This window comes from Salarias fasciatus, chromosome 9, assembly GCF_902148845.1.
Source record: "Salarias fasciatus chromosome 9, fSalaFa1.1, whole genome shotgun sequence".
NCBI classification, from domain to species: Eukaryota; Metazoa; Chordata; class Actinopteri; order Blenniiformes; family Blenniidae; genus Salarias; species Salarias fasciatus.
The window spans coordinates 11,649,153-11,665,210 of NC_043753.1; the positions used below are offsets into that span (position 1 = coordinate 11,649,153).

The 16,058-nt window shown below is 41.7% G+C and overlaps 2 protein-coding genes across 2 annotated transcripts in view; one reads left to right on the top strand and one right to left on the bottom strand.

The window, feature by feature from the left end:
- jph1a (junctophilin 1a) overlaps nt 1-2,717 on the bottom strand; it is a 31,604-nt gene extending 28,887 nt beyond the window's left edge. The window contains exons 1-2 of the mRNA XM_030099409.1: nt 2,605-2,717; nt 1,975-2,474 (exon numbers count right to left, since the gene is read on the bottom strand). Of these exons, the coding sequence (XP_029955269.1) occupies nt 1,975-2,353 (379 nt within the window). The 5' untranslated portion in view covers nt 2,354-2,474; nt 2,605-2,717. The remainder of the gene's footprint in view (nt 1-1,974; nt 2,475-2,604) is intronic.
- A 1,181-nt stretch (nt 2,718-3,898) lies between these two features.
- Nucleotides 3,899-8,718, top strand: gdap1 (ganglioside induced differentiation associated protein 1). Its single transcript, XM_030099648.1, has 6 exons — nt 3,899-4,069; nt 5,463-5,655; nt 5,983-6,156; nt 6,342-6,436; nt 7,429-7,543; nt 7,689-8,718. Exons 1-6 carry the CDS (start codon nt 3,920-3,922, stop codon nt 8,039-8,041), a joined length of 1,080 nt encoding a protein of 359 aa, XP_029955508.1. The 5' UTR covers nt 3,899-3,919; the 3' UTR covers nt 8,042-8,718.
- The last annotated feature ends 7,340 nt before the right edge of the window (nt 8,719-16,058 follow it).

Here is a 16,058-nt window from a genome sequence, read left to right on the forward strand (position 1 = left end):
TGTGATTGTTCTATCATACACCAGTAACCTGTCCAAGTCCTCCCTTCTCCAAATGGCCCAATAGCAACTAATGCAGTCCTCACTTTCTTTGAAACATTGCTTCTGTTACTGAAATCTTATGGTGATTCACAATCATTTTAAGAACTAAGAATATTTTAAAAGAGCTGTAAGCACCTTGTGTCTCACTGGACATGTAGTCTAAAAGCCAGTTGTTTTAGCCAGAAAACATAAAAAGCAATAAAATGCAATTTAATAAAGCTAAAGTAGGATGTTGGCACCAAAAGTAATAATTTTCTGCTGTGAGCATTGTACTTATCGTTTTACATCTGTTGGCTCTTTTGTTTCTTCTGTTGCACACCTTGCATTTTTTTAGGGGAGATATTCCGACATCAGCACAAACTTCTTGAGACTGCGTTGCATGCGGGAACACAGAGGAGCCATGGCGTCCGGGTCCAGGGGTATGACAGCTAATGAAATGTTTTCTCTCCTTCTACTCAGATGTGGGATTGTGAGCACAGCTAACTCAATCACAGAGATTTGATTAAGGTACTGATACTGAGGATCACCGGGGATGAATGTGAATCACTTAGCTAGGAGCCTATTTTGAGGCGGGCCACCAACTCCCCCACTGACAGTAGGCGCATTCGCCACCATCCGTTTGTCTCTGACGACAGGGAATTGCTATGAGTCACATAATGAGAAAAATTCTTCATTAATCCCATTTGGTGCTGCTGAGCCCAATGAGCAAGCGCCGGCCTACTGTAGCTTCTTCAAAGCATTGCATTACAACGCCAAATCTAATAACAAGAAAGGCTTGTTAATCCATTGCTTGAATCTAGCTGGCCAATACAAAGAAATAAAGTCATAATGGCCAGATTCTAACAGAAAATGATACACAGGCCTGGGCAGGAGTTTAGATGGATAAACAGTGTGAGATTAACAGGCTGGCTCCGTGCTGTAGTTCAATTTGGTGACCCTGCAGATCAAGTTATCAGCACGCTGCAGGGTCAGACGGCCAGATGTTCTGTAGATCCTCTAGGATCAGCTGATTTCCCAAGCCCAGCAATCTGTATCCATCTTATGCGAGGTATTTATTCTGCACCATAAGGCCTCTGTTAGTAGAGACGATGCTCATAAATGACTCAAAGACGTGGATGTTTTATAACAACAAAGGGTTGCATATAAGCTGCATGTAAGACACAAAAGCCTGACTGAAACACCGCCAAGTGCTGGTTTTCTTTGATGCTGCCTGGTCTGTTTGTGTGTCATCAGACACAGGTCTTTATATAAACACAAACTGTGGAAAATCCAATCTTTAAAGGGACGTGAGCTCTGGGACTTTCGGAAAGTTCCATGGTGTTTCCTTTTACGCATGTTTTTTTTCTTTTTGCACATTGATCAATCAAATGTATATTTTCAGCTTTGATAATATCAGCTCAATTTTTTTTTACATTTTTTTATTAACAATTGGAAAAATGCTCAATAGGAAGTACTTATGTTTAACAGTCTCATCTATATCTAAAAAGTATGCACACCCTTCCAGATAGGCTCGGTGTTGGAGGAGGTGAGAGTGAAGCTTTAAATTGACTCTAAATTCCCAAGCTCCGTGTCCAGAAGGCATGGTGCCACTGAGGAGTCACTCCCCTCCCACTGTCATATGAGGAGCAACTGGTAGTTGCCAAATGCGATATGGCTTGAGATAAGAAAAAGGAGGGGGCTTTTACTTAAATTGGATACAAAATTTAAAGAGGCAAAAAGAGCAACGCGATGATGCACTTGACGGAAATCGCAGTGCGCAATCTCGGCGTTATCCCAGCTCCTGTGAGATGCAGATTCAGATGCAATATTACCATGAGCCTCCCTCAGTTTGGGTCTGAGCATCCTACACACACAAGCTACATAACACTCCATCAGTCGCAGGCAGTTAAAGCGACACACACGCTCAACAAAGCCAAAGAAAGGCTGTCTCCTTACCGCCGTCGCCGTAGGTCTCGATCCCGTATCCATCCTGCAGCCCGTTGCTCCAAGTGCCGTCGTATCTCGCAGGTGTGTTGTGGCTCTGCCGGATTCCGTATCGACCCTTAAACCCGTGGCTCCACTCTCCCCGATAGATCCACTTGCCTTTATTCTCCACGCCGAGCCCATGCCGCTTCCCCTGGGACCAGTAGCCCTTGTAGGTATTCCCGCTGGGCCAGGTGTATACACCCACTATCTCAAAGCCGTGCGACCAGGACCCGGCGTACTCGCCCTGGCCCTTGGGTCCGGTGCAGATGCCGTGTCCGTGGGCTTTGCCATCCTCCCACCCCCCGCAGTAAGTGCCGCCGTCGTCGAAGTCAAACCTTCCGCCCGTCATTCAGATATAGGCTGGAAATAAAGCCGACCGTGCGCTGCTGCAGACTCAGGCGTCTCCAGGACCGAGGCGGCGGGATCCAGGACCGGCGGTGTGGTGAACGGATGAGCCGACGAGATGATGACTAGATGGGCAGAAAAAAATAGGAGCGTGAAGGTAGAGGACTGACACTTCCAGGCAGCGACATGAAATACAAAACAAAAAAGGCATGCGTAATGGTGAGCGTGGAGGGATGAATGGTGGGCGTCATTTACCGGAGGCGCACGCTGGATTCTCCGCTGTGTGTTGCGCGTCTCCCCCCTCTCACCCACTGATCACAGAGGGAGAGAGAGAGGTGCCGAGACCCTGCTGAAGAAAGGCACTGGGCCAATCCCCACGTCACGGCACAGGGACCGCCCACTTTCCTCTCTCTCTCTCCCTCTCTCTCCCTCTCTCTCTTTGACTTCAACGTACAGATGAAAATCTCCTCATTACAACATCCCATCAACCTCATAGAACCATTTTTAGGCTTTCGTTGCGTCTCGGTCCATATTGCATAATAACTTCTTATTTTACACTCACTGTTTATTTATGATATCCATGATGCAACTATAAATATTTCAAATCCATATTTTATTATATTACTAACACGTATTACATTTCGAACTGATTCGACACTGGACTCACTTTCAAGGATTATTTATTCCACGGATTACTTATTTTTATACCAGTTAAAGAGATAGAGGTTTTATTTTATTTTATTTTATTTTATTTTATTTTATTGCCACTGCTAATACTATATACACCAGTATATGCTGTCGATGAAGCATAAAACAAATCAAATTATTGTCTCGGTGCATCTGGCAGGTTGAAATAATACAAACATGTTTATAGTTTTATTGGCTTCAGTTTGTAAGAATCAACATCATATTACATGATATCAAAGTGACCTTAAAATAAGCACATTTTCCAGATCACGCTTGACAGCGGCGACGCCAGTTGGTAAACGAATAGGTAACAGCGACATCTGCTGGAATAATGCAATCATTACATATACACCGAGTAACAATCTAGGAAATATTCTATAAATAAGGGTAGGAATCGCATTTCATTACAACCATCCTTGATCAAAAGAAGTGGCAATGTTTATTTCTTTAAGATATCTATTCATCTCCTTGTGTTGATACATTTTCTTGATTTCCTTAAAGCAACTGGAAATGACTTTGTTTCTGAATTGTTTAAAATAAAATAACTGGCCTTGTGCTGTCTAAAATTCAGGGGTTGTGCTCTGCTCCCTGTGACCAGACAGCTGTTTTAAGAATGATTATTTGAAGAAATGATTCATGATCAGTATTTTTCTGGCAGAATATGAAAGAGCCATTTGTAAAACGGTAAAAGCATGATACTGGTAAGATTCAGACGGTGACAATCTGTGTAATATATCTATATTTGAAACATGAATCAAAAAATAATAATAAAAGGAACAGGAAGCTTTCTTTATTGCGCAGCCCTCCGAGTCACAGGGGGGCGCCTTTCCTGGGACGTGACGCGCCGGGCTGTCCTCGACCGTCCGCTAAAACAAGTGATGAAATGGCGTCTGAAGGCTTCTCCGACACCCAGGAGGAGAAAGCTGCACTTTTAGAAAGCCAAGAAGGACAAGATCCACAGCAGCAAGTCGTGAAACAATGCGCGTCCAAACTGACGCTGTATCACTGGACGCAGTCCTTCAACTCGCAGAAGGTGAGTGACGCGCTTTCAGCACCACGGCTCGGTGGACAGCTCCGCAGCGATCACACAGCTGCGGGCGGACACGGGCGCGTTCAGCTTCATCAAGAAGACCCGCAAACAGCACTTTATCACTGATGCATCCATTCAGGAAATCCGTGTAGTATGTGGACATTTCAGTGCGTGCTGATTACAGACGTGTGCGTCGACATAATAACACATCTCAATGGATGGATGTAGCATTTATTTTCAAACAGCAGCTCTCGAGACGTGATATTTTTCTAATCATTGCAATCAATTGATGTTTGTAAGTTTTCAGACATGTTAAACTAGGTATATGAATTATATGGGTATTTCTATGTACATGTACAGTATATTTAAGTATGTACAGTATGTCTGGGTAGGCATGTGTACATTGGGTATGTACAAAGTTGTATATTGAGTATGTATATTAATGAAACAGATTTATATATTTATATATATACACACACACACACACACACACACACACACACACACACACACACACACACACACATTCACACACGTCTGGATCAAATTAATAACAAGATTAAAACAAGATACCCCATCCGTTCTACCCTCTATACTGCTGTATATATTGTACGTGTACACACAACACATTCACAAACATGCACACTCTCACCACTCACAGCAGGGAGACATGGCATGGCACTAAGGATCATGGGAAATGCCACCATAGCTCATGTAGTCTACCATATTTGTTTAGTGTATTATATTCCAACTCTTTATTTCCCTGTGCTATTATCCAGTTTTTTCTAAATACTCTGCTCTTTTAGTATAGTATGCTCTTTTTCAGTCTTTGTCATGATTTCATCAACCATTTTTGTTATATTATTCCTATTTTGTCAGTCTTCTGGCAATTTTTTATGAGAGGTCCTTTTTTCTTAAAAAAAAAAAAAAAAAAAGCAAGTTTGACTGATTGATCAAGATATATGGAGTTTGCGTGTTCTTCCAGTGTCTGCATGGGTTTTCTCCTGATATTTTGGTTTCCTTCAGCAGTCTAAAAACATTCATATGAAGCTAACCGATTCCTAATCTGGGCGGTAATTGCAAGTGAAAGTAAAGTGAAAATGTGTGAGTGTGTGTGTGTTTGTGCCCGTCTGTGTGTTTTTCCTGGATCCATCTCAGGGTTGTGGGGGTCTAGAGCTGATCTCAGCTGACTTTGGGTGAAGGCAGGAAACACCAACAATTTATCACAGGGGAAAAAAAACAAACAAAGACACAGATAACCACACACACTCACATTCAAGCCTATGGGGAATTTTGAGTCACCAGGTAGCCTTAAATGTATGCCCAAACAAAACATACACACACGACCCAGAAAAGGCGTACGTGAATGTTTTTGACAGTCTCAGTTGTTTTTCAGGTACGTCTGGCCATAGCGGAGAAAGGCTTGCGCTGTGAGGAATACAACGTAAGCTTGCCTCTCAGCGAACACAATGAGCCGTGGTTCATGCGTCTGAATCCTACCGGCGAGGTGCCGGTCCTCGTCCACGATGAAAACATCATCTGCGACCCAGCACAGATCATGGACTACCTGGAGAAGAACTTCAATGAAGGTGAGAATAAGTGAATTGAAGCTGTCTGTCGATCTTCTACAGATCTGTAGTTCATTTTTCTTCACTTGTTTGCTGCTTTTTGTGTTGTGCATGTGTTATTTTTTTCATTTGCTTTTGATTTTCTCTTGGTTGACATTCAAATAGTCTGCATCAAGTCGACTTAAAAGAAGGAACTGGTAAGCATGGACCTGTTTAAGTTAACTCATGAAAATGGTTTAATCATCACTTTTTCCCCCATACTCCCAACGTTTAATGTACAGTAATTCATGTTGAAATGTAAAGTGGCAAATTATACCAGTGTTGTTTTTGTAATTGGTTGGTTTTCAGAAGGAACTCCCAAGCTGGTTCCTGAAGAGGGCAGTACATACTATCACAGAGTGCAACACTACAGAGAGCTGCTGGACTCACTGCAGATGGATGCCTACACTCACGGCTGCATCCTCCACCCTGAAATCACTGTGGACTCACACATACCTGCATATGCTGCCACATGCATACGAAGTAAGACCTCTTCAGATGGATAGCAGCATGATTATCTTATAGCCCTTATAGTGTGTCTGTTGACTGCAGGACATAATGTCCGCTGAGTGTACTCTGCTGAATCTCTTTTTGGAAAAGTAAAGTTCACTACAGATGTAATACTGAAATTCATCGTTTCTTTTTTTTTGTTGTCTTTTTGGTGACAGCACAGATCGGGAACACACAGACCGAGCTCAAGAAACTAGCAGAGCAGAATCCAGAGCTGAAAGACGCTTACATTGCAAAACAGAGGCGACTGAAAGTAAGTTTTCTAACTGTTCTCTGCAAGGGATGGTCTTCAGGCAAAGTCTTTTTGACCTATTCACACCTTATATGACTTAAAAAAAACTTAGTGTAGTACAAGATGAGAGTTAGGAGAGGAGAGACACCTAGTGGCCTGTTGGCTTGTTCCAAATCATCAAACTCATATTTCTAAGTATTTCTCCCAATTTTGGCTTTCAGATTTGAAAGGTTCTCTTTTTTGCAAAGATGCATCCAGTTCATTTTTCAGAGTTTGTTTGAGCTATAGAAAAAAATAATAACATCTATACATAAAGACATGTTTTACCAAAGGATTTTCAATGATACGACAGCAGACTGTGAACTCAAACACCAAAGTCTGTGCAAACAAAATAATTAGTAATAAATCAATGAAATCACAAAAAAAAAAGACTGACATGTTTTATTCCCTGAAACAGTCACACAGTCTAAATGTCTGTACTCTTCAACCTTCCTGGTGCTTTAAGGAATGAGCCTGTTGATGTGGTTTCCTATTATGACTTGGAAGGAGGAGCAAGAATCGGAGAATCATTTTCTCAAGTACATAAACCTTGTATAGAGAAAACACTAAATTTACTTCCCATTTCTTACAGACACAGTGAATATTTTGATAAGAATGCAGAGTAGAAAGGTGATAAATGAAGCAATTTAATGCAGTAAATCAAAGATTTAATCTCTAATCTTAAAAATGTAATAATGTTTCTTTAAATAGATGGAAAATACAAAGGAGATCAGATAAAATATTGAATCCCTGAAAGGTGCACAAAGTCAGATTTAACTCATACCACTGTTGGACATTGGGTGACAGTATTGAGTCACTTTATCAGCCTGTCTTCTTGTTGCTTGATATTTGCAGCATGGACACATTGTGGGGGAAATGTGCAAACATTTGATGGAATCAAATGCTTAAATTCTTGTTTTTTTAAATTCAATAAATAATTCATGGTTTGTCAATATATACAAATATCTTTATAGTCCAAACTGTTTGACCACGACAACATGAAGTACCTGAAGAAGCTTTTGGATGAACTGGAGAGTGTGATGGACCAGGTGGAGACGGAGCTCCAGAGGAGGGTGGAAGAGACACCAGGTAGTCAACCGCCTGTCACTTAGCAACCTGATTCTGCTATTTCCAGATATAGAATTACAGTCGACCTACGACGTGGCAGTGACTCATGGAACTCAGTCGGATCTTCATTGCATTTTGAATAAACTGTCATACTCTCATGTTTCAGAAGAAGGAAGTCAGTACTGGCTCTGCGGCGACTTCTTCAGCATGGCCGACGTCTCTCTGGCAGTAACCCTGCACCGCTTAAAGTTCCTCGGCCTCTCGCGCCGCTTCTGGGGCAACGGCAACCGTGTCAATGTGGAAACGTACTATGAGCGCGTGGTGGAGCGGCCGGCCTTCAGGAGAGTGCTGGGCCACGTCAACAACATCCTGATCTCCGCCGTCCTTCCCGTGGCGTTCCGAGTGGCCAGGAAAAACGCCCCTGTCATCGTTGGCACCACTCTGTTTATAGGCATTCTGGGAGGAGCCACGTACCTCGCTTTCCTTTACATGAAGAAGAGGCTGTCTGTGTTCAGCTGAGGGGGGCCGAGGAGGTTTGGGACTGAAGTGGCAAGATTCTAGTTTAAATTGTCTCATGTCAAATTATATAGAGTAAAACAACCATTTAATTACAATAAAATCTAAAACAATAACATGAGTATTTATTTCTGCTTTGACAGTTGCACAATTTGCACTTTTGTTCATTCTTAATGTATGATTGCTGGATTATACACCAAAGTCTTAAAGGACCACACTTGTGGTTTTGTTTGTTTTGCATTATTGTTTAATCAGTGGGTCAAAATCTGGTCAGCTCTATACTGTCAAGATGTGCTGTGGTTACAGATATGAACGGTATGCTAACATCCAGTACATGGGTGGCCTGAAATGGATAATAGAGGCATGATGGCCTCTTGCGTTGAACATACTCTAAACATTTTTCTTTTAATCTGTACGGCTGCACATGATTCGTCTAAGCCAAGTCTCAAGAATTAATAACGTAGGCCATCCAGTTATAACACAACACCATTGTGGGTATAAATCAAATCATACCATATACTGAAGGAAACAATAAATCTGGAATATTAAAACACCATATGTGTGAATCATATATAACAGGCATCCTTGATATATTACGAAAGATTTAAAATGTAAAAAGCTTCAGTATGGTCATTACGATGTCTTTGTGTGTACTTTGCCATTTACCTTTTGTGTGCTTTTATGTTGCTTGATGTGCATGTCTGATTTTTTTTTTTTTTTTTTTAAAGCACATCTATTGCTCTCGGTGACCAAACACATCAACTCTGAACCAGACAGATTTGTCAATATTTTGGCGAAACATAATTGTTCTGTATTCTTTCCTGTCGTCACAGCTGCACACATTCTTCCTGTATGAATGTAAATGATCTGTTCAAAATGAATCACATTTACATAAGCAGACCGTCAGGTCCAACATCTGTCTGAAATTAAACCGCTCTCAAACAACCGCAGACTGTTTCCTGTCAGTCAAATGCAATCGACAGTTCACAACTTCACATCATTTATTAAGCTATCACATATACAAACAAGTTCAGCGGGAAAAAAACACCAAGAAAACAGTCAGATTTCCATAAACCTTGCTGTAAGTCAACATCTACAGCGATGTGACGGTCCAGTCTGGGTTATACTGACATTTAACATATGCTCGGCTTTGATTTAAACTCCTCCTCACGTGAGCTCGGCCTCACACAAAGCAGGCACGAGCTGGAGCTTTCAGCATAGTCTGGCTCTTTGTTTTCACTCTTCGCAGGGCTGCTGGGGAGTGTCGCTGTCAAACAGAGGCCTCACACGTGTGTAAAGCCACGTTAGCCGAGATGTCAAAAGACCATCGGCTTCTACGGGGAGCGCTAGATTTGGAAAGTTGAACTTGTTTAAGTGGAAAACAGGGACAGGTGCCGTTTTTAGGTACAAGAGCCACAGCCTGATGTAGATGGATCATCATGCAAGTTATGAACACAAACACAGCATCGAAATCCATTTTTAAACAGTCGTAGCATTTTCTGAAGCGTAAGTACCACTTGTACAAGCGCTCCATGGAAAGTCTCTGGCGTGTTTGGAAAAGGCAGTGACACACCCGTAACACTTAATTTATGCTCTAAAGCCAAGTTTTGGTGACAGGAAATCGTCAAGTTGTTGACGTTTGACTTGGCGTGCATCGGTCAAAATGTTGAACTCGTTTCACCATGACAGCCGGGGCCTGTAAATTTTCCACACCGCAGTATTATTCTACTTGTGTGCTGATGCTGGCAGCTCACATACAGTATGTAGCTGAATTCTATTAGAAATCACTCCTTCTGTTTTAGATTTAGATTTCAGAAGTGACGGGAAAAATGGTCAAAGACAAGCAGAAAATCTGATGTAAGTGTAAATGCGTGATCACATAAACATCTTATACAAACCTCTCAAATACGCACGCAAACATACATTTATGTGGATAGGTTTCCTCTAACTGTCAAAACATGGATTTAAAGTCATTTATTGATTATTGTGTGAGTATAGTGTGCGTGATTGTCTTTTTATTTGCCCTGTGACGGGCTGGACACCACCCTGCCTGTGGGATCGGCTGAAGGTGGATAAAATGTGTATTTCAATAAGTAATTTTAGTAATCAGCTACTGAGTAGATCAGTTTTATAGGACATGAAGTTTCTCTGAAGATTGATTTATTCTGTCGGACTGATGTGCACATTGTTAATAATTATTTGTTTGCTTACATTCGAGAAAACATGTGCCATTTACTAGACAACTTCAAATGTTGTGGAAACAGACAGCCAAATATTAAAGTGAGTTTTGTTGAAATAAAAAAAATCAATTGAAATTGAGTCAGTTTCTATTCTATTCTACATTACTTCTACAGTCTAAACCATACTGTGTGTCTCAGCATGGTTCTCGGTGTTAAACAACAGCAATAATTATAAATGGCTCTACAGCAATGTGACAATGATGTGAAGACAGCCTGACTCAGTAACTTGAAAATATGTTGTTCAGATTAAGAGAAGGATAGATGAGTTTCACCCACTAGAGGGCAGTATTTCCATGAGCAACAATCATCCCTGTGGAGCTCATCAGGAATCAGCAGTCGCCTCATAAATCTGAGTGAAGGGTTTGCTCAGTAAACGGGTTCAAATTACTTGTATTTTCCGAATAAGACAACTCTTTACAACATGCAGGGTGACGTCCTTTTTATTTGGACAAATACTTTTTTTTTGTGACGGCTGTTATATATCTGAGAGATATCTAAAGCCAAGAGTGATTCAGCCAGCTGACAGAAAAGGCCTCTTGTCGAACCTGAATGTGATCACACATGGTTCTTATGATCGGTTTTGGCGTTTCGCTATTCACTCGTCTAACATCGAGCAGGTGGTTCATGATAAACTGACAAAAAGCTGCTCACTTCTCAATTTTCTATATAGCTGTGTACAATAAGTTGTACATCTAACATCCCTGGACACTTTCAACCAGATGCAAAAATGAAAGTGTTTAGATTTTTTGAAATGCAGTTGTTTAAATATCGATTTTGATGATTGTGCACATAAATATTGAATAATGTTTTTAATATATCTAATAAATTGCTCAGTAAATTAGCTTTTAATAATAAGTGAATGACAAAGTCGCAATCACATTTTAATACCTGCTAGAAGTATCTGTGACATATCCAATCATCTAGATTAGTGAGCAACTTGAAAACAATCTGTGGTGAAGTGTTTTTGCAGGCCTTCGTTCCTGTTCTATAAAACCCAGGGTTGCTGGAGCTAATCTCAGCTGACCATGTTTTTGAACTGGATGGAAGCCCAAGCATTGCACAGGGAGAACATGCAAACTGCACACATCCAGGAATCCAAGCCAGAAAAGAAACTGGCGCTCTTTCAGTGTGCTAACTACCACACCAACACGGATTTTTAAGTCAGATAAATGAATGAACTTTAAAAATGAATGAACTTTACAACAGTCCTCACATTCGGAAGAATTCAAGCTGTGTGACTCAACTTTGTGTGACGCTTTCAACAGCGAATCAGTGCTGCAACTTCTTCAAGTTCTGAGAGGAGAGCTGTTGCCTCTGAAGGCTTGTCGAGGCAGGATTCGGGATTCTGTACGCTTCGGATAATTGTAAGAAGCGCCGTTTGAACACCGCTGAGGTGGAGGGCTCTTTGACAGCTTCAAGGTATGCATGGGAGCGACACCAGCCCCCCCGCCAGAAAGCTGCGCCTCAGAAAGTATTCCCCTGACAGGCCTGAGCAGTGTCAGAGGTTCTGCAGAGAGTGAAAAATGAGACGCCATGCTGCGGCTGGCGTCCTTGATGATGTGGCGTCTGAAATGAAGCATCCAACTGGTTTATGTTCCCATTCAGAGCATCTTTAAACTGCTTTGGTCTACATTAGAGATGGAGGCTGGCACCCACTCTGACCATTAAACGGGGTTGTGTTCCTTCTCATTGCGGACATTCAAATAAACCAAATCTGTTGTTTCGAAGGGATCTCCAGCTCTCTCTGCCTTCTCCTCAGAAACTTTCTTTGAACACAGCTCCTTTCTGTCACCGTCTTTTTTTCCTTTCTCTTGCTCAGTAGGGAGCGTCTGCGTTCGAATGGAGAGGCGGGCGGGGTGCGCAGGTGTCTGTTTTGGAGACGTGGAGTTGCATGGAAACCCCCAGCAGACGCGCACGCCCACAGACAGACAAACAGAGAGCGGCGAGGAGGTGGAAAGCCGCGGTGCGGCGTGCACGGCTGGCTGGGAGCGGACGACGGAAAGAAAGATGCCGTGTGACGCGAATGACGACAAAAGCGACCTCAGAAATGGCCGAGGACACTGCGCTGCGTGAGGACGACAGGGACAGCTACAATTAGGGCCGACCTTTACTTTCCATGTGAAGAAGAATGTCCTCTGCAAGAAGAAAAGATGAATCAAACTTTAAAATACCTTTTAGAGTACTGATTATGCATAATATTTCTGCTTGTTGTTGTAATAAATTATTATAACCGGGTTACTGAGAGAGAGAGAGAGAGATGGGAGAGAGAGAGAGAGAGAGAGAGAGGCCAGTGGGGTGATGATGTGTGAGTCGTGTTAGATGGGCCACAGACAGGCAGGCTGGGTAAACAGAAAACCCACGCAGCAGTCGCTGACAGCCGACTTGATGTGGCTCCTGCGTCTGACTGAGTGGGATCATGGAATCTTCCATAAGCTTCTTGCAATCAGAGGTTATGAGCTGGGAGGGCGGTGCACTCTGGGAAAGATGGGAGCATGAACACCATCGGGGCTGAAACGGTGATGTTACTGAAGCTTGTCATTTGGGATTTTCAAAAAGAAAAAACATTTGTTTGAATTGTTCATTTTGCTTTACAGCATACTGGAACTCATTGTAAAGCACAGAGAACATAACAATTCCAATTTGAATCCTTTTTCTCTTTTTTTTTTAATTATTTGTTATGAGTTTAGCTTCACATTTGGGGCCTTGCTACAGAAAATCTCTTACAGACTGCACAATTAAATTAATAAAATAGCTTTAAAATGATGATTAACCAGGAAACAAGTATTTAAGTTTTCCACGAATCCAACAATAAATGTTACATTAGTATTAGTAATTTAATTGGATCCCAAAAGAATGATATTTTCTTAAGCTTAACCAAGTCATTTTTTAGCTAAAACCTAATCAAGCAGCAACTGTTACACAACACCAATTATGTCTCACACAATTTCTCGAGACGGTAATTCTTATGGGGATTGTAGGAATGCTGAGAAGTACCTTGGATGGAAATTGAACCATTTTGTCCATCAGATCTGTTGAGTACCAGAGTCACTTCTCTTAACAATAAGGAGTCACGTTGAACCTGGGTGTGTATTGGGACTGATCCAGAGCTCCGCCATTTCTTTATTTATTCTTAAACAAGACCTTGGCATGGCAGTGAGTGATACTTTGGTAGGGTTATATGCAAACTGGAACCTATTTAGATTTCGATTTCAGCTCCCTGTTCATAGCAGCAGGTCTAGATACATACAGAAAGCGGAGTGGGGACTGAACTCTATTGTCCTTCTACCCTCATCGTTGCCAGAATCAGTCATTCTAACCAATACTTCAGAGGACTCCCTGAAGCCAGCTGTGGCTTCATTGCATTAAAACTTTTCCCATTTACTCAAAGTTCCCATAACAGACATTAGCTAAAGGGAAACAAACCATGATCTCGACAATCTGTACCTAAGTCACTGAGCTAACCACAATGCTACTGAGCCACCTTGAGAATCTACTTGGGTTGCTCTTGTTTATTGAAGAAACTAATAGGAAACATTTAGAAAATAGAAAAGCAAGGACTTGACTTCTTTCTTGTAGCTGTTGGTGGGATCCTGCTTCAGTTTCTCATCAGTTGTTATTGCTGGGAAGGTTGGGCACTTCGGTAAATGTATTCTTCATTGCCTTCGCACCGTGGCAGGACGGTGATGGCCGTACTGCAGGGTCAAAGTGAGGGAAGAGAGAGAGCTGCTCTCCTGCTGTTCCTTTTTCTCCCCTCTTATGGTTATGTTGTACACACTATTTAGTACCAGCGAGGGAAGGTGGCCAAAATCTATTGGCACAATCAGGGCTGTTCTGAGAAAACTGCCAGGGCTTTCCAGAAAGAAGCCATCAGCACCTTTCAGAGTGTCTGCACTACACTGTTTGCTGAGTTGACAGAGGTGGGATCTCATGATGTTGACACTACTGTTAAAGTGACCCCCCGCTGGGCCGGCCCTCACAGCTTTATGATGAAATCCTGTGCCACCATTCATCCCCACATGTGCTCCTCAAATATTTAAACTCGGCCTACATAAACAGCGCCGAGCAGCAGAGATGATACCTAACGCGGGTTGGAGTGGACCCGCCGCTTTATAAATCTCTGTTCAATTGGCCAGATGTGGCCAAGTCAGACACATCATCGGCTTTTTATTGTGTTAATGAATTTTCTGCGTATGATGGGTTTGGTGCATGCAGATTACAGAGCGAGCTCGAGGGACGTCTGAAGGTGACAGAAGGAATAAGTTTTCCAACTTTTTCAGCTCATATTTCTGTGTGTGGAAAGAAAATTATAATTCTGTTTGTTTAACATGTTAAAACTGTGAAAAAAGGTGTCCTGGACACCAAGTGCATGTCACTAACCCTAACATAACCTTTAAAACTCCATTATTGTGAATATTATACAAGTTGCCATCACGAATAATTTCATCTGAGAACTTATGATCACAATAAAGTTCTGCTCCAACTTTCAGCTCTAACATTTAATCTCTCTGCGATTGGAGAGATATAATGTGCGGTTTTCACTTTTTGGGAACAGGCTGTATTTACTGAAGAAACAACAAGAAGCTGGACTGGTGTCATTTTCAGTGGCGTACGAGCTTAAACCCTTCCAGGCCAATCTGATTGTCCACTGCTGAGCATGCAAGGAAATAAAAATGGTTGCTTGACTTGGAAACATGTAAGAACACTCAAGTTGTTGTAATAGTCTGTTCGGTGAGTGTGGTCCTCTCTGCTAAAATTATGCCTTTCATTGTTTAGTTTTTTTTTTTTAAACTCACAATCGGAATGATCCCTTTCTTTCATTTTGAGGTAATTGTGATATAGTAATATCACTGCAGCATGAACTTTTGATGTTTTCTATAAATTTCCAATCCTTTTTCGATTTTCCTAATATGGACACCTGATCCCCTCAACCACCAACAAACAGACATTTCATTTCCATACATCCATCACATTTAACCCACATATTGGGGCAAATAGTTTACTATCAATGAGAAAGACACCAGCAGCACCTACTTTATTATTTTTCTATTTACGGTAATTGGGATACTGTCAAGCGCAGGCTTTTTTGTAAAGTTTTCCAGATCTGATCTTTATTCTGTGTTTTCTCAAGTCAAGTCATTATGTTTGAAGTCAACGTCATATTTTGTCTAATAACTGCCCATTTGGCTCAATGTTTATATGTTTAATGCTTTATTTCATTCGCCAGGTCCCTCATTTCCCTTCATTTAAAGCCAGTTTTTCGTAATTGTTCATGAGCTGCTGTCCTCAGCGTACTTATAAGCTTGTCATCAAAGTCAGCCATAAACTTCAGCTCGGTTCCAAACAGACACTTCATTTTTTTTATGTCTTGAGACTTGCCCACTTAATGAAATCCTAATTTTCCAGGGCGCATGTATTTACATTAAGGACACGGAACGCTGAAAGACGTTTGTAACTGAAGCTGGAGGCAGCAAAGCAAAGTCAAATCAAGAAGTGGATTGATGAAAATCAGCCTGGTCGTCGCGCTCCACCAGCAGCTTGTCCTCTCTTGAACTTGCAAAGAGAACGACTGAGAACAACAATACGTCGACTATTGTTGTAGAAATGTCTTCCTGAGGGGGATTTTTTTTTGTGTCAAGACGAAGATCTGAAAGCAAATCCTCTGTGTGGAGGGTAGAGCATGGCGAGTGTGTGATGATGACATCTTATTTTCTCTGTGGCTTCTCTTTCAGGAGCCTTTTGATCCCGGCTTTGAACTGCTGCTATAGTTCTTTAAAATGTCC

Bases quoted from the DNA above. Each gene is read 5' to 3' on its own strand.
- gdap1 (XM_030099648.1), top strand. From the start codon at position 3,920: ATGGCGTCTGAAGGCTTCTCCGACACCCAGGAGGAGAAAGCTGCACTT. The intron at 4,070-5,462 runs GTGAGTGACGCG...GTTGTTTTTCAG, and splicing joins AGTCCTTCAACTCGCAGAAG to GTACGTCTGGCCATAGCGGA. The intron at 6,157-6,341 runs GTAAGACCTCTT...TTTTGGTGACAG, and splicing joins TGCTGCCACATGCATACGAA to CACAGATCGGGAACACACAG.